Source organism: Pelobates fuscus, chromosome 10 (assembly GCF_036172605.1).
Source record: "Pelobates fuscus isolate aPelFus1 chromosome 10, aPelFus1.pri, whole genome shotgun sequence".
Taxonomy (NCBI): domain Eukaryota; kingdom Metazoa; phylum Chordata; class Amphibia; order Anura; family Pelobatidae; genus Pelobates; species Pelobates fuscus.
Genome location: NC_086326.1, coordinates 76,048,491 through 76,066,955, shown reverse-complemented (window position 1 = coordinate 76,066,955; position 18,465 = coordinate 76,048,491). Strand labels below are relative to the sequence as shown.

The 18,465-nt window shown below is 38.7% G+C and overlaps 1 protein-coding gene across 1 annotated transcript in view; it reads left to right on the top strand.

Annotated features, from left to right (window-relative positions):
- LOC134575865 (collagen alpha-1(XIII) chain-like) overlaps window positions 1–18,465 on the top strand; it is a 120,988-nt gene that overhangs the window by 54,086 nt on the left and 48,437 nt on the right. The window contains exons 12-19 of the mRNA XM_063435307.1: window positions 3,465–3,518; window positions 4,530–4,574; window positions 5,180–5,248; window positions 10,035–10,055; window positions 12,107–12,160; window positions 13,797–13,841; window positions 15,845–15,988; window positions 18,071–18,160. Of these exons, the coding sequence (XP_063291377.1) occupies window positions 3,465–3,518; window positions 4,530–4,574; window positions 5,180–5,248; window positions 10,035–10,055; window positions 12,107–12,160; window positions 13,797–13,841; window positions 15,845–15,988; window positions 18,071–18,160 (522 nt within the window). The remainder of the gene's footprint in view (window positions 1–3,464; window positions 3,519–4,529; window positions 4,575–5,179; window positions 5,249–10,034; window positions 10,056–12,106; window positions 12,161–13,796; window positions 13,842–15,844; window positions 15,989–18,070; window positions 18,161–18,465) is intronic.

Genomic DNA, 18,465 nt, shown 5'->3' with positions numbered 1-18,465 from the left:
TGATCATGAGTTTGGAGAATCTTGTTAGACGGAATTCAAAGAACTAGGAAGTTGTAAAAGACCTTTTGTTAAAGACATTGCTACGAACGTAACTGTTCTTTGAAACCAGGAATATGACAAACTAGGGTATTGTAAAACACAAAGAAAACTTTTTTCTTTTTTTTTTTCATTACTTGTATCATATCGCAAAAAGGTGGAAAAAGGTCGTAGAACAAAACGCGGCCAACTTTAGACTTTAAACCTTTTCAACTTGCACAGATTTGATATATGTGTAGCCTTTTCCAACAGTGCTTTCCAAGCAGTGTTTTGGGATATGATTGTATCTTTGTCAAAGCTTTATCTGAGACTGCAGTATATTGATTGTTATTGTTACAAAATATTTTTAGTTGTTAAGGTGACCCTTAAATGACACAATAACCAAACTACATTTCATAAAAGATAAAATAACACCTAACAAATTGAAATCTTTCTTTTGCTTTATATTGTTGCAATGTGTACTACTTTTATTCACAATGCAGTTTGAGGCAAGTCATTGTTTTCAGTGTGTTGTGTATCCATTGTAGCTAATAAGAGAACTTGGAGAATTGTATCTTTTTCTCCCAAAAATTGTGATGTACCATAAGAATACCAGTGTTTCTATCAAGGTTGAGCATTAAACATATTATTAGACATGTGCAATTCGTTTCAATCTGAATATGAATTCGGACAAATTTCGGGCAATTCGGACATTTCGGGTACTTCCGAAGTGCCGAAGTTCCGAAATTACCGAATTTCCAAAGTGTCGAAGTGCCGAAGTTCGGAAGCACAGTATTGCCTAAGTACTAATATACTTACCCAGTGAAAGAAGAAGAATGTTACACTGTATACAATTTTAAATAAAAAGTATACAAACATATCCAGGATTCACCTGTAAGCATTTGCAACACTTACAACAATCAAGTAACATACATTCATATAAAATGTAAGTTACTTGGCCAGTCAGTGTAATGACAGGAATGAATAAGTAGATAACCCCCTAATTCCCACGGTATTAGGGAGTTATCTACTAAAAGGCTGAAAGACCTAAATTGGTCTTTCAGCCAAATTTACTAATACTAAGTAAAGATTACTTAGTATTAGTAAATGATGCCCCTACTCGCTATACCGCGAGTAGGGGCATGTCTATTAAACAGTAAGCAGCCTGTGGCTGCTCACTGTTAAAAAAAAAAAAAAAATTGCATTGGATTAAGTAACCAATCAGAGTGCTATGAGTCAAATTACACAGCGTGGGAAAATTTCAAACAACTTTCCCACGCTGTGTAAAATGACACAGAGCACTTTGATTGGTGGATTTCAAACCAACCAATCAGATTTCTGTGACAGGTAAATGTAGAGACTTACCTGTCAGTCTCTTCATTTACCTGTCAGAGCACTCTGATTGGATGGCTTAAACCCACCAACTAGAGTGCTCTGAGCCTAATTGCAGGGTGGGGCAAGGCTTTATAAGCCTTTCCCCGCCCTGTAGAGTTCAGTCTCTGCACGGAGCCCTCCATGGGTGAAGATGGATTTTTTTTTTTTTTTTTTTTTTTTTTTAGTGCGTCGGTTATTATGGTTTTTTGTTTGGCCTTTTTTGGGGCTGAAAAAAGAAGATTTTAGAAGAAAGAAAACATCGAATGGTAAGTTTTTTTTTTTTTTGTTTTTTTTACAGGTTCTTAGTTAAAGGCCCCCTCATTATTTTTAGGGTGAGGGGAGTAGGTAGGGGGAATTTTTTTTGGGGGGGAGAGGGGTGACTAGGGGTTTGGGGACCCCTAGTCACCTGGGGGGACATTTTTTTAGGGCCCCCCACCTGCCGCTCAGGGGTGGGTGCCAGGTAGCAGGACATTAGGTCCCCCCTTTTTAGTATTTAGGGCCCCCACCCGCCGCTCAGGGGTGGGGGCAGGGGGGAGGACGTTAGGTCCCCCCTTATTAGTATTTAGGGCCCCCACCCACCGCTCAGGGGTAGGGGCCAGGGGGGAGGACCTTAGGTCCCCCCCTTATTAGTATTTAGAGCCCCCACCCACCGCCCAGGGGTGGGGGCCGGGGCCAAAGGGGGGAGGACAATAGGTACCCGCCATCTTTTTACTTTAGGGCCCCCACCCACCTACCCGCTGTTTTTTTAAACAGTGAGCAGCCACAGGCTGCTCACTGTTTACTAGACATGCCCCTACTCGCGGTGTAGCGAGTAGGGGCAAAATTTACTAATACTAAGTAATTTTTACTTAGTATTAGTAAATTTGGCTGAAAGACCAATTTAGGTCTTTCAGCCTTTTGGTAGATAACTCCCTAATACCGTGGGAATTAGGGAGTTATCTACTAAGCGGCTGCAATAGAAGTGCCGAAGTGCTGAAGTTCCGAAGTTGCCGAAGTTCCAAAGTGCCGAAGTTCTGAAGTGTTGAAGTGCCAAATTGCCGATGTCCCAAATTGCGAAAATCCCGAATTTCGGAATGCCGAACCGAACCGAAACATTTCCCCATGCACATGCCTACATATTATTACAGGTTAATATATTTTTCCGATCTTTTTAATACTTAAAGGATCACTATAGGGTCAGGAACACAAACATGTATTCCTGACCCTATAGTGTTAACACCACCATCTAGCCCCCCTGGGCCCCTCATGCCTCCATAAATATAGCAACATCTTACTGTATTCATCTTACTGTACATCTGCATGCTGTGTGCCTCAAAAAACAAGCTGTCTGGTGACCTCATCCGAAGTGGTAGCCTGATCCAATCACAATGCTTCCCCATAGGATTGGCTGAGACTGACAAAGAGGCAGATCAGGGGCAGAGCCAGCATGATTCAAACACAGCCCTGGCCAATAAGCATCTCCTCATAGAGAAGAATTGAATCAATGAATCTCTATGAGGAAAGTTCAGTGTCTGCATGCAGAGGGATGAGACACTGAATGTTTGGATGCATTTTAGGCAGCCATGACCCAGGAAGGATCTCTAAGAGCCATCTGAAGAGTGGCCAGTGAAGTTATCACTAGGCTGTAATGTAAACATTGCATTTTCTCTGAAAGACAATGTTTACAGCAAAAAGCCTGAAGGTAATGATTCTACACACCAGAACAAATTCAATAAGCTGTAGTTGTTCTGGTGACTATAGTGTCCCTTTAATAAATATTTTAAAAACATACTACTCTTGTTTCATTTTTCTTTACAATTTATTGACACAGTACACACAAAAAAACAAGTACATTCCAATTCAAATTTTGTTGTCACTAGAATGTAATCTAAACGGACTAGTATATGGGGTTTGTAAAATATTTCAGAGTGTAATAATACAAAACTTAATTTGCACACTTCTACCCAAATTCCTTTATATAGTTTTGCATGGTCTGCCTTGCATTATAGGTTTTACTTTTTTTTTTTAAATTGTTATTTTTATATACTTTTCTGATAGTGACTTGAAAGGCTAATAATTATTTTTTTCCGATGTAGGGAGAAGCTGGTGTTATTGGCCATCCTGGAATTCCAGGACAGCAGGGTGATAAGGTATTTATGCTTCTTTATTTTAAATATTGTAACTTTTTATGCTCCTACATGATTAATTTTTTATCGTTGTCATTATTTTATATATATATATATATATATATATATATATATATATATATATATATATATATATATATATTATATATGTATATATATATATATATATAATAAATACACAAGATCCAGCGCACTCTCCTATCTACTAAACAGCAACTTCAATGTTGACAGATTTTATTAGTTTGTAAAAGTTTTTTTTAAAAACACCTAATCTAGGCAAAAAAAATGGGGATTTAGTTACATTATATGATCATACATTGCATAAGCCTGCCACAACGTCAATGTACCCCATCTTTAAAGTATCATGTATAATATGTGTCATGTTTTCAGTATCTTGGCCATGAGTTGTCTTCAAACCATAGGTCCATATCTTTTAAGACTTTCAAATGGTTAATAGGCCATACAGTGTAACTTGATTGTGTATAAGTGACAAATTGTTTTTGCTTTTTCTCTGTAGTGTGGAGTCCAGTTTATTTTATCTTGTATTTTTTTTTCTTGTCTCTTTCTTCTAAAAGGCACCAGGGGTTATATATTTAACCATGTTTTTATAATTGTTGGTAAACATGGCTGAATTTACTTTACATGTGCCTAGCACAGATGCTGCTAAATACAAATAAACTTGTCACTAGCCCCTCTCCCTAATAAAGAAAAAATGGATACTCACTGTTGGTGGGTCAAGGCCAGATGCGAGATTTGTTGGCAAAGTTACCCTCCAAGACACTTTGTAGTGCTTTTATTTATTTATTTTTTTAAATAACAGACCTGGTGAAGGACACTGCTTTTTTTTATTTTTTTTTACACTTGTAGATAAAGTGTTACCCATTGTCAGGGAGCATACCGTCATTTTATATTAGAGTACAATAATGGTAAAATGTATTTTATAAATATAAATATGCATATAATATTTTAGTAAGTACCAGTATACCCTTTAAATTTAGCTTTTTATATTTATAGGGGGCGATAGGAGCAAAGGGAGACCAAGGACCTTCTGGACCAAGAGTGAGTTCTACAGCATGAGTATTGTATATCAGTATTTAATATAATTTGTTAAGAATGAGAAGTTTTTCTCAGAAACCGTTATCTCATTAAGACAATTCTGCAGCAATTTTCAAGAAACTGTTTAACAAGGTAAAAAAGAGATATATTTTTTTACTTATTCTATATACCCCCTAGTTAAAAAGTAGGCTTAGAACAATGTGACTGGAGTAGTTAGAAAATGAAAATAAAATTTTGTTGGAGATTATAGTTTATAAGTTTTATTTTTATTGTCATTTTGACCTAAAATAACCACTAAAATGCATATTAAGTTGAGAATGCATGAGTAATAGAACTCTATACCTATGCTATCCCCTTAATCACCTTTAATGTAGAGGTTTTGCCCAAAGTATGTGAAAGACTAGTTATACCAGGTGGACTGTCACAACACCAAACACAACTACTTTTTGCAATAAAACTCATTCGTTGTAACATATTTCCATTTAATTGTTTGATGTCAAAGAAAATAGATGTTCTTTAAAAATGTAAATAGAGTAGATTTTTTTAAACTAGCATGCCCCTTGCATGCCCCTTGCGGTATACTTACCATAATTTATGTGTTTTCACAGGGTCCTAAAGGAGAACCGGGGAAGTCTGAAACGATAGAATATAATGGAAACCTCAACGAGGCACTACAGGTAGGCTGAGAAAGCATACCTTCAAATTGATTATGGTTGAGGCCTAACTTCCAAGTACCCAAAACCAGGCTTGCTGTATGGGCAGGGTAACCAGGGCACCAGCAGACGGCACTGTTCTTTGAGGGACCTGTGGATGTCTTAAAATATCCTGGTTTGTTTAGCTCAGTGGAGCTAAGCTCAAGAGGCAGCAATTTCTCAAAACATCTGCCTTGCAAAGACTTCTCATTGAGCGGCATTGGGAAGTCTGTGATTGGACAGCCACAGAAAGTCTGGGCTAGAGAAAGAGGGAAGGGCTTGTAAAGACAGCAGACAAGAGGCAGCTTTTCAATCTGGTTAAATATATTTTCAATAATAAATGCATAATTAAATTCATGCATGTTTTAATTTGTGGTATATCTACTAAATAGTAATGTATTTATTTATTTGGTTTGTATTTGGGCAGTGAGGTGTCCCTTTAAAGGTGGAGTGTTAACCACTGACTGCCTGGCACCCACAGACTTCAAAGAGGCTTTGCATCCTACTATTTAACATTAAATTATTGAGTGAAACTCGGTTGTTGCAGAGGAAGCTCATCTGGTGGCTGTCAGCAAGACAGGCACTAAACGTGTGTTTACCCAGCAATGTAAAAACTGCAGTTTCTACAAAATGTTGGTGTACACAATTGGATACGTTAATGCAAGGTTTGTCCAGATGCTGCTTGTTGTGTTGCATTGTTTCTGGGCATGCTGTTTGTGTGTATGTGGGGAAAGTTGCCTTTTAGGGTTGCGAGGGGAAGATGCTGCTTTGTGGTTGTGGGATGTATGTGGTGTTGTTTGCAGTGTAATATGTGTGTGTGCATGCAAATAGGGGCTCTAGTGTGTGCTGAGGGGGATAGTGGATGTAGTGTGGACAGGGGGGACTAGACTATAGTAGAAAGAAAGGGGCTGTAGCATGCGGGATAGGGGCAAATGGTGCTAAGTGGGTCCTTTTAACCATCTCTGGGATTACCTTTTCCATATGTAACTTATAGTCACTGAAATTCTTTCTCCTGTCTAATATCCTCACCTATTCTTTAAAAAAATTATTTCTCCTCTCTGAAACTATTAATTTGAGGCAGTACATACTTTTAATGGACTGGTTTCCCTTCATCCTGTGCTTGTGATTTATTAAATAATGTTGTGATAGAATGTTTCTTGGCATAGGTAAGATATAGAGACATTTTAATGAAATAATGCTTAGAGAAACAAAAAGGCACAAGAATGGTAAAATGACAATATGAAGCTGCACATACAATATGTACTTCACACCACCCACACACATACCCACACACATGTTACTTAACATCTGGAGAATATGACTTGGAGTCATGATTTTCATGCTTCTGGTTGAAATAATTCTATAAATAATGGAGCACTCATTACCGCTAATGATTCCTTTACTAAACCACTATGTAGAAGGAATTTTATGACCTTAAGAGAAAGACACACACGGAGTCAAACAAAATGTTGTTTTTTTGTGGCATAATAAAGAAGCTATTGGACAGCCAGTAGGAGTTCACTCTGAGCTTTCAATACTAAATCTAATGACACACTCACCCAGTGGCGGATCCAGGGGGGGCAGCAGGGCAATTGCCCCCCCCCCCGATAAAACTGACGGTCTCCCTCTCCCCTGCCAGCACATGCAATGTGCCTGTGGACCGGAGGGGAGATCAGAGATCTCCCTCCCCAGTCCGCAGGCACTATGCTGACAGCCAGCAGGTAGGGAGGGACAGAGAGAGGACCCGGGAGCTCTGCCTGCAGCTCCTCCGGGTCCTCATCTCACAAGCTTGGAGCGTTGCCATGGTAACCACGGCACCGCTCCAAATCTCGCGAGAGTGAACTCTAGCCCTGGAGCGCGGGCTAGGGTTCACTCCACACTGGGACCACCAATGAATCCCCCACCGGACCACCAGGGAATCCCACTGGGACCACCAGGAATCAAGAAATGTCCCTCCTCCCAGTAAAGGTAAGAAGGGAGGGGGGACATCAATATTTATTTTAATTAAATAAAAATTAAAAAAATATATATATATTATAATTAAAAAAGCCCCCCTACCCTTATCACACACACTCTACACACACACTGCCCCCCCTACTGCCCCCATACACACACATTGTCCCCCATACTGCCCCCATACACACACACTGACCCCCATACTGCCCCCATACACATACTGCCCCCATACACATACTGCCCCCATACACACACACTGCCCCCATACACATACTGCCCCCCCATACACACATTGCCCCCCATACTGCCCCCATACACACACACTGCCCCCCATACTGTCCTCATACACACACACTGCCCCCATACACACACTGCCCCCATACACATACTGCCCCCATACTGCCCTCATACACACACACTGCCCCCCATACACATACTGCCCCCCCCATACACACATACTGCCCCCCATACTGCCCCCATACACACACACTGCCCCCCATACACACACTGCCCCCCACACTGCCCCCCATACTGCCCCCATACACACACACAGCCCCCATACTGCCCCCATACACACACACACTGCCCCCCATACACATACTGCCCCCCATACACACATACTGCCCCCCATATGCACACTGCCCCCCATACACACACACTGCCCCCCATACACACACACTGCCCCCATACACACACACTCCCCCCATACACACATACTGCCCCCCATACACACAAATTGCCCCCCATACACACACACTGCCCCCCATACACACACTGCCCCATACTGCCCCCCATACACACATACTGCCCACTATACACATACACTGCTCCCCACACACACACACTGTCCCCCATACACACAAACTGCCCCCCATACACACACTGCCCCCCTACACACACACTGCCCCCATACACACACACTGCCCCCCATACACATACTGTCCCATACACACACACTGCCCCCATACATACACACTACTCCCCATACACACACACTGCTCCCCATACACACACACTGCCCCCTTACACACATACTGCCCCCATACACACACACTGCCCCCCATACTGCCCCCATACACACACACTGCCCCCCATACACACACACTGCCCCCCATACACACACTGCCCCATACACATACTGCCCCCATACACACATACTGCCCCATACACACACACTGCCCCCATACACACACACTGCCCCCATACACACACACTGCCCCCATACTGCCCCCATACACACACACTGCCCCCATACACACACACTGCCCCCATACTGCCCCCATACACACATACTGCCCCCCATACACACACACTGCCCCCCATACACACACACTGCCCCCCATACACACATACTGCCCCCCATACACACATACTTCTCCCCCATACACACACACAATACACACATACACTACCCCCATACACACACACACTGCCCCCATACACTGCCGCCCCATACACACACATTGCCCACACTGCAATACACACACACACACTGCAACTGTTACACACACATACAACTGTTACACACACAAACTGTCCCACACATACACTGCATCCCTGACATACTCTGCCGCCCTCACTCACACACTACAACCTTCACACACATACACACTGCTCACACACTGTCCCCCTCACACACACACTGCACCCCTTACACATTGCACCACTCACACACACCACTGCTCCTATACCCTACTACATCCCCATTTCCCAGCAGACCTCAGGTAAGTTGTCAAACTGTTCTTAAACGGTTTGACTACTTACTCTGGGAGGAGGTCCCGGCACTATTGACACTATAACCACTACACTGAGCTGTAGTGGTTATTGTGTCTGGATTATTTCTTTAAATAATGTACAAGTGCCCTCCCGAGATCAGGCTCTGAATCTGCCACTGGACTCACCAGGAATGACCAGGGAGTGCATAATATAACTTTAATATGGCTGAACATTTTGGCAAGTTTGTTTGTTACATGTTGGCACCTAATAGTTTTGGCATTACATTGTGCAATGCTAGTGTCCATTCATCACGACTCAACACTATTAAATAAATCTATTCTTTGTCAGGGTATTTGATGCAGAGCAGTAAGAAACAAACTGAACTCAGCATTTTAGCGGAGAATGAGTTAAGATATAAGATGACTGGCTAGAAAATTATGGATGTTAGAAATGCAATAAAGTTCTCTTTCCTTGTTGCCTGCAAGACAAATACCGTCTGCTCGATATTTCTCTGACGTTAATGTCTTACTGCTGCAACTCTTGAACGAAGAAAATCTCTCTCTTTTCCCCAAATGTTTTCTGGATAAATCCACGTACAGAGACCTACCAAATGCAATACAATCTAATTTAGCAGATATCGATCAGCTGACGGCTCTAAATGCATAGAAACGTACAGGATGGCAGCTGATAACTTATTGGTGCAGGCAGTCTGCCGATTCCCAGCACCATAGCACCAGAACAAAATTCAATGATGACAAAGACTCGTGTGTTTCATATATATTTATATATATATATATATATATATATATATATATATATATATATATATATAGAGAGAGAGAGAGAGAGAGAGAGAGAGAATTTTAAAAACAATTCTTCATATTTTTAGTTTCTAGAACCCTCATAATCGTATACGTGACCCCCATGAATGAATAAGTAACATTTTATGCTGATTTAAATAAATAGTTGTGTTTTTTGTGATTATATGTATTTATCTTGTTTTTTTGAAATATATATATATATATATATATATATATATATATATATTATAACTGTCTAAAACTCAAGTTGAATATAATATGCATTTTTGTATTTACAGGAGATTCGAACCTTGGCTCTGGTGAGAAACTTTTTTTAAATACTTTTTCCTAGCAGACATTGCTGTACCCACATGCACTTTTTCTATACAGACTGAATTTTTTTTCAGATATTTAGATTAATTGAATTAAGTTTTCAGTTTCAATTTGAAATTTTTGATTTTTAACTATTTATATCGCTTGGCAAATTTTGATAGCAGAAAGAGATAAAACGAGAAATACATAAGTAATGTTTAGGACAATGAAATGTCCATTAACACACTAACACACTAAGACCTCTATTTAATATTGTTGGGTAAGCTTTTCAAATGATTTAATCTTATGATTGAGCTAACCTTGCGTAGTAGGACTTCGCTCAGGAAAACTAACAGAAGGTCCTTATTAGGAAGGTCCGGGTCTCTAATGATGGCAGTGGTGGTGGGCTGCAGTGCTCGACACAACACAGGTAAGAAGTCAAACTGGTTTGACTTCTTACAATGGGGGTATCAGTGCAGTCTTGGCACAATAACCACAACAGTGAGCTATGGTGGTTATGGTACTTGGAGTTTTTCTTCATTGCTTTCACCAAGCTACCTGATGACAGAGAATAAAAGTGAAGAAAGTAAGAAAAATAAAATAAAACATTGTTACGTTCAAAACCAGTTGCTAAAATTATGCTAAATAAAATGATATCCTTAATAGCCACACACTGACCAGAGTAAAACTGGAATATAATATTTAGTTTACTGTTGGTTTTTGTTACATAGATATAGAGACATTTCCAGGTTGTACAAGTAATTACAAAAGATATTTAAACTGAGTGCTGACACATTGTTACATGCCTGGAGAATTTATATTGAACTAAATGCCGCCACGTATCACAGTCCCAGATCAAATTAAAATGTTTGTAAAGGATAAAATTGAGCATTTAATGTTAATCTACTCAGGCAGGTAAAGCAATACTAATTACTATCCATATATTGCATTTTTCACACAAAATAGGCTGCAACCTCTTATTTGAAAAATGGTTCAACTTCATCACTGTCTCCCTGTAAGATTATAACCCAAGGCCTGCTCATGGCATACATGTGTATTACTATTTATCTAAAGCAAAATGTATTATTATTATTATTATTACTTATTTAGTGTATTATCATTTCCTGTTTTGATTATTTGAATATTTGACTCACTCCTAAAATACCTAATTTGCCCCAGTTTAGCTTGTAATGATTGCTACTGTCAGGTTACTCTCATACCTAACTCCCACCTCCCATACTCTTCAGAATCCAATTCAAACTTCTCACACTAACTTAGAGATTCCACTCATCATTACATCTCCTCTTTAATCAACAAACACACACTTGCGAGTGCCCTGCTCTTGTCCTGAGTTCCTTCCCATGTTGCTAATTCTCATCTGTAGATGAGGGCCCCTGCATTCTAATGCAACACCATACATCATCCTAATAGACATCCCCCAAGCCTTCTCCAATAAGTCACTGAAAATCCATCTGTTATGGGAAGCATACGATCTACCTGGGTGATGCTTCTCTAATTATGATAGCCATCCCGTCCACGCACACATGTTTTTATAGTTAATTCATACACACATGTATTTTTATAGTTAATTCATACACTCATACTAATTTCAGGCATACTTAATAATGTAGTCCTGCTGCTTCTTGAAGCCTAAAAGAACCATATCAATCAACCCTAACATGTCAACTCAGGGTTCTGTAGATTTGTATAAACCACTCAATCTTCAATATTGTTGTTTATTATGATGTCTCCAGAACTCTGTGATGGCATTACTAGAAGCTTTCTTTATTGTTATGTATCCTCTCTCTCTCTGTCTCTCAATCACTCTTGCTTTATCACGCACACATTTCTAAAACTAATCACAAGTTCTCCAAAGTTTCTAGAACTTAGTAAATGTTTGATTAATAGGATAACATGATTTATAGCACAGTATAAACTATCCAAAACCACCCACTCCATGTAATCATTTTAAAATTGTTCTATATTGTTTAATTGTTGCAGTGATTTATTGTGTAAGTATAATATAAAACATTTGACATTCATTATGTTATTTTTGTAGGGTCCTCCTGGTGTCCCAGGTCCACCAGGTCCATCAGGATCTCCAGGACAAAAGGTAAGTAAAGAATTCCATAATTCTATAGTAAATATAGATTGGATGGGACAGAAGTGGGTTCCATTAGAGACATCTAACGAAACACTATCTTGAAAAAATATGCGGCATAACAAAGAAACATTAGTATATTATTGCAGAAATGTCTGAAAAAAACTCCATGATTTAATTTGAGGATTTGGCGTTTACATTGTCAAGAGAAATTAGGAACAATATATCTGAGTAGATATATCATTATATAGTTCTAGAGTTTTTTCAAATTATACAAATGTTGCCATATGCATTTTAGAGATTTTCTTCATTACTGAAAAAGCAATAATATTACATTTACACTAATCTTTTTTCTACAATTGATATTGGTCTTAGCGTTAAAGAAACACTCTAGCATTAAAAATAAACATGTTTATATTTAATGTTAATGTGTTCCTAGGGACTTTTTGATTATGCCCCCTCCAAAAAAGAAAGCCATATTTACTTAACTTTTTCCAGAGCTGGGAAGTCTCTGCCAGGCTAGTGCTCCTCATCCTGAGATCAACTTGACTGATAACCTCTGGTCCAGTCCAAGTCTTCTCATAGAAAAGCACTGGGGACCTACTGAGCATGTACGACAATTGCATTTATCAGACAGTTGGACGCTCCTCTTTGAGGGGCAGTAAATACAGTTTTCAGTTGCATCATGATCTGTGTGATGACACCGAGCATGACGACTTTCAGTAACAGACACTAGATGTGTGTTTAGGGCAAAATTTAACTATTGCCATTTCTCCAAAATGAAGGGAAAGGAAGGGAAGGAATCTGGCAATGTGACCACTTTATTGAGCTTATGTAGTTTGGGTATTTAGACTGTCCCATTAAAACCTTGTGAAACTATCATAACTTTGGTTGATTCAACTTTTTTGATATATACTCTTTCCTTCTGGAGTATTACTCTTTAATGAAAATATATTTTTTTCTTTAAAGAAATGGTTTATAAAGATTGTAATATTTTAAAGGATCACTCTAGGCACCCAGACCACTTCAGCTTAATGAAGTGGTCTGGGTGCCAGGTCCCTCTAGGATTAACCCTTTTTTTTTTCATAAACATAGCAGTTTCAGAGAAACTGCTATGTTTATAATAGGGTTAATCCAGCCTCCAAATCCTCTAGTGGCTGTCTCACTGAGAGCCGCTAGAGGCGCTTGCGTGATTCTCACTGTGAAAATCACAGTGAGAGCACGCACGCGTCCATAGGAAAGCATTGTAAATGCTTTCCTATGAGACCGGCTGAATGCACGCGTAACTCTTGTCGCGCATGCGCATTCAGCCGAAAGGGAGGATCGGAGGCGGAGAGGAGGAGGAGAGCTCCCCGCCCGACTCTGGAATAAAGGTAAGTTTTAACTCCTTCCTCACCATCCAGCCCGGCGGGAGGGGGTCCCTGAGGGTGGGGGCACCCTCAGGGCACTATGGTGCCAGGAAAACGAGTATGTTTTCCTGGCACTATAGTGGTCCTTTAATACTGAAACCCAGCTATTCATCCTACTTTTATGTATCCTTAGTGGTAGCTATTGACCAATTTTCCAGTTTTGCCCCAACCCGTCTCAGATGCTTTGTGTTAACTTCATATGCTTTATACAAACTTCACACAGAACGCTATATTTTCAGGGTGAAATCGGCTTACCCGGTCCTCCCGGCCACGATGGTGATAAGGTAAGTGTGTATGCTATCAATGCTGCTTTGCGTGACAAGGTACAAACACAGAATACAGGGATCTAGAGGATGTTTGCGAACTTCCAACCAACTGAAGTAGTCTGTGTGTCTAATATGTACACATAGCCACCCTTCTGAATAATAAATAGATTTCTATTCAGCTACAATGTACATGATAATAAAGTAACCAGTTCAACATAAATATTCATAAGCATTTTCTTTGAGTGCTCCTCACTCTTCAAACGGTACTGATGAAACCTTCTCTGTACAGATCTCTCTGCGATTAATGGAAATTTATTTGGCATATATTACTAACAAACCTGTGCTGTCTTCTTTGATTGCAAAAGGTTGAATTGCCTTACTGATCTATATTATTATTTCTATAAAAGTGGTTTATATTCATAAAGGTTATACAGTCTTTAAAAGATAATTAACATCCGTAGGAAATCATCTTTCATTCATTTATCTTTTCTAACGAATGTATGGAATTAAAACTAAAAGTGTATTCATTTTCAAATGAGATTTGCCTCTGTTATCACACTTTGATACTTCTTAATAATGCATACACGTCTAATTATGTTCCCAACATGAATATGATGTCATAGGAGGCAGATAAAGTATGAGCTGCTCGTATGTAACACATTGTATTATAGCTCTGCATATTTCTATGACCCGTTATCATATATTCCTTATTTTTTGTCTGTATAAATATTTACACATGTGTTAGCCATCAATATCACTTTTCGAGTGAATTAATGTTTTTTCACAATATATTTCACATGTTGCAACTATTATCTTGCTCATTACTAACTTTTTATATACTACAACATCTAAGATGTTACTTAGAAGATAAACATGCTGCTTTTGAGTAACTATAAAAAATATTTGCTGGTGAGGAAAAACAGAAATAGATAAGGGGCAAATGGTCTTTGGTTTTTAACTTTCTGAAAAGGGAGGTTGCCTTCCATTGTGTTGATATATGGAAAAAGAGTATTACAAGGCTGGAAGATGGTCCGGTTCTTTCTTTATATTTGAAATTTATGTGTCCTCGGGATGAGTTCATATGCAGTGTTCTAGATTTATTTTATTTAGATGTAGCGAAGAGGAGAAGTAATCTGGCATTTCTGTATTCAGGGAAGTACCGGCAATTTGAGTTCCTTGTGGTCTGTGTAAATTATACAATTTAGTCTTTATTTCTACTTAAGAGTGTAAAATATGGTGTATATCCTTTGGATGTATTTAAAGATGCTTAATGATCAACCTAAAATTAATTTGGTGCTGTAAGTTGCTAAGTAGGCATCCAGTGCTATCCACTGATGAATATCTTAGTAGAGGGGAACTGGAGAGCTTTAGTAGTTTGTTTGTTGTGTTTGAAAGTTTGAAAGGAGTGAGAGAATTCTCAGATATTGCCAGTGAAGTTGGAGTCAACTAAGTTTCCAAGCTTTAATAGGGGGGGGAATAAAGGGGTTATGTTTAACATAATTGCAAGAATGGCATTTAACCCTACTGACCCTAGACTCTCAAGATGGGAATTTAAATTCCCAATTTTTATACTGCTCTGCACACAGCTCCTAGGCAAGTCTGGGGTCATTAACACAGGATTTAACCCTGATCACATTCACTTAATACTCGTTAAGGTATTCATGTAAATTAGTATAACTATGATGAGCAGAGTTAGTGTTATTTTTAGGATATTTATTCTTTATATATTTCATGCAGACCTGTATCAAAATTGCCATCAGAGTGCTTTAGTTGTTGGAAAATAGTGAAATTATGCTGTTTGATCAAACTTGAATCTAAACTGTTGTTTGTTTGCATACATGTGTTGAGTTTATTTATATATGTGCAAATACTGTTTTGTTGGTTTTTTAAATCTATAGTATCACAGATTAGTAGAGAAAATATATATTTGTGTTTTTTTTCTGTTTTAAATAACTATCAAATTGTATGGATTATCACAGAGATTTCTTTTTTTCCATTTATATTTGAATTTTGTGCTTTAGGGGCCCAGAGGGAAACCAGGTGAATCTGGACCTCCTGGTCCACCAGGACCTCCCGGGCAAAGTGGACTTCCAGGACCAAAGGGAGATGTTGGCCAGAGGGGGTTTAAAGGTGACAAGGGGGAAACAGGACAAGCAGGTTCACCTGTAAGTAACGTGTAACAACATATGTATACAAGATCAAACATATGTATGCAAGATCTTTTTTTCAGCATGCAAGTGCATCCATAATTTAATGGGTTAAATTGCAGGTGTTAATAGTAAGCATTAGAGCACTATGATGATTGGGCTGTGTCTCATAGCCAAGTTCATTTATAATGTTCAGTTGTGGGACAAAGTTCTATATATGCAGCAATCGGCAAGAACATCTCACTGTGTAAAGGAGTCATTATCAGACTGGAGCAGGTTAAATGGAGTCCAAGAGAAATTGGATTATTTAAAAGTTGTACTACTGAAGGCTACAGAAAATTGCATTAGGCTTGTCAGTAAAAGCAAAAAATGTAAGAAACTACTGTGGTACTCCACAGAACTAGCCAAAATAGTAAAAAACAAAAAATTGTAATTTAGTAATTATTAAAAAAAAAAAAAAAAAAGTGAGAAAGATAGACAGATCTATAAGATTAGGCAGAAAGAGGCTAAGCAAGTTATAAGAGCTTCCAACTCACACACAGAAGAAAAAATAGCACAGTCAGTGTAAAAAAAGGGGATACAATATGTTTTAGATACATAAATAAGAAAAGGAAAGTAAAACAAGGATTAGTTAGATTAAAAACAAAAGATGGAAGGTATGTAGAAGAGGATAAAGGTCTATCTGACTGCCTCAGTTAATATTTTTGTTCAGTATTTACAGATGAAAATGAAGGAAAGGGACATCAGTTAGGAAAAAGGACAATTTTTATTAGTGATACTGCAGAAGGTCATGATGGGAAGGTATGTCTTTTTGCCGATAATACTAAGATATGTAACAGGGTTTATAAGCCAAATGGCAAATGATTTAGGTAAACTAGAAAAATGGCCAGAGCTGTGGCAGCTGACATTTAATGTGGATAAGTGCAAGAAAATGCATCTTGGACGTAAAAACCCAAGGGCAGAGTATATAATATTTGATAGAGTCCTAACCTCAAGGGGTGAGTATTACAGATGACTTAAAGGTAGGCAGACAATGTAATAGAGCAGCAGGAAATGCTAGCAGAATGCTTGGTTGTATAGGGAGAGGTATTAGCAGTAGAAAGAGGGAAGTGCTCATGCCATTGTACAGAACGCTGGTGAGACCTTACTTGGAGTATTGTACGCAGTACTGGAGATCGTATCTCCAGAAGGATATTGATACTTTAGAGAGAGTTCAGAGAAGGGCTACTAAACTGGTTCATGGATTGCAGGATAAAACTTACCAGGAAAGGTTAAAGGATCTTAACATGTATAGCTTGGAGGAGAGACGAGACAGGGGAGATATGATAGAAACATTTAAATACATAAAGGGAATCAGCACAGTAAAGGAGGAGACTATATTTAAAAGAAGAAAAAACTACCACAACAAGAGGATATAGTCTTAAATTAGAGGAGTTTAAGCATGTGTGTGATAGGCATAAGGCTATCCTAGCTATAAGATAAGGCCAGGGACTAATGACAGTATTTAGAGTATTGGGCAGATTAGATGGGCCGAATGGTTCTTATCTGCCGTCACATTATATGTTTCTATGCTTTACTAGATTCCAATATGAAGTCATCTCTTCTACAACCTGCCTCAAATTTATTTCTTTGTAAATATCCTTCCATATCAGTAATTTAGAGACAGACAACAAAATAAAAATGTGATTTTTTTTTTTCTCTCAACACCCTTAAACATAAATATTGTAGAGGAGACTTGTGTGTATCCATTTGTTTCTCCTTTTAATGTCACAGGCCAGCATTTCTACTAATTTTATTACATTCTAGTAAAGTTCAGTACTGTTTTCCCTACCTCCAAGTCTGTTAATTTCATGGGAATACTCTCTAATCATAACTAATGGAAATTAGCTGATGTTCTTTTTACATGTCTACATCTCGTATTGTACACATCCAGTGGCCATTCACATTGATTAAAATCACCTACATTATTCAAATGTCTTGCATGATAGTCATTAATATTGAATTGATGATTTCTATACCCAGCACAGTAATGATTGGTAGGGAATGTTTATCAATACACTATTCTTACATTTTTCACAAAAGCTTATATTTCAATTTCAGGGTCTTGATGGTCCCACTGGAGAAAAGGGTGACCAAGGTGTTCCAGGGCCCCCAGGACCTCCTGGCCTCATTGGGCTTCCAGGACTCACGGTAAATACATAGAGTGCAATGTATAATTCTAGAGAAGTCTTTGTGGAGTGCTTAAATATGCTAGGGCAGAGGGAATACATAATCTCACCTATAAAAAAGTCAGTTTATCCCATCAAGACCTTCTCCAGTTTTTCTTCCATGATCTGTAAGACTTTGTGTGTTACTCATGTCATGTTACTCCTCTCAATTCTAAACTCATTTGAGCAGGGTCCTCATCAACCTAATGTTCCTATGACCATTTGTAATTGTCTAAATTCTTGTTAAATTTCTGCTTTTATGCAGAATAAGTTAGCGCTATATAAATG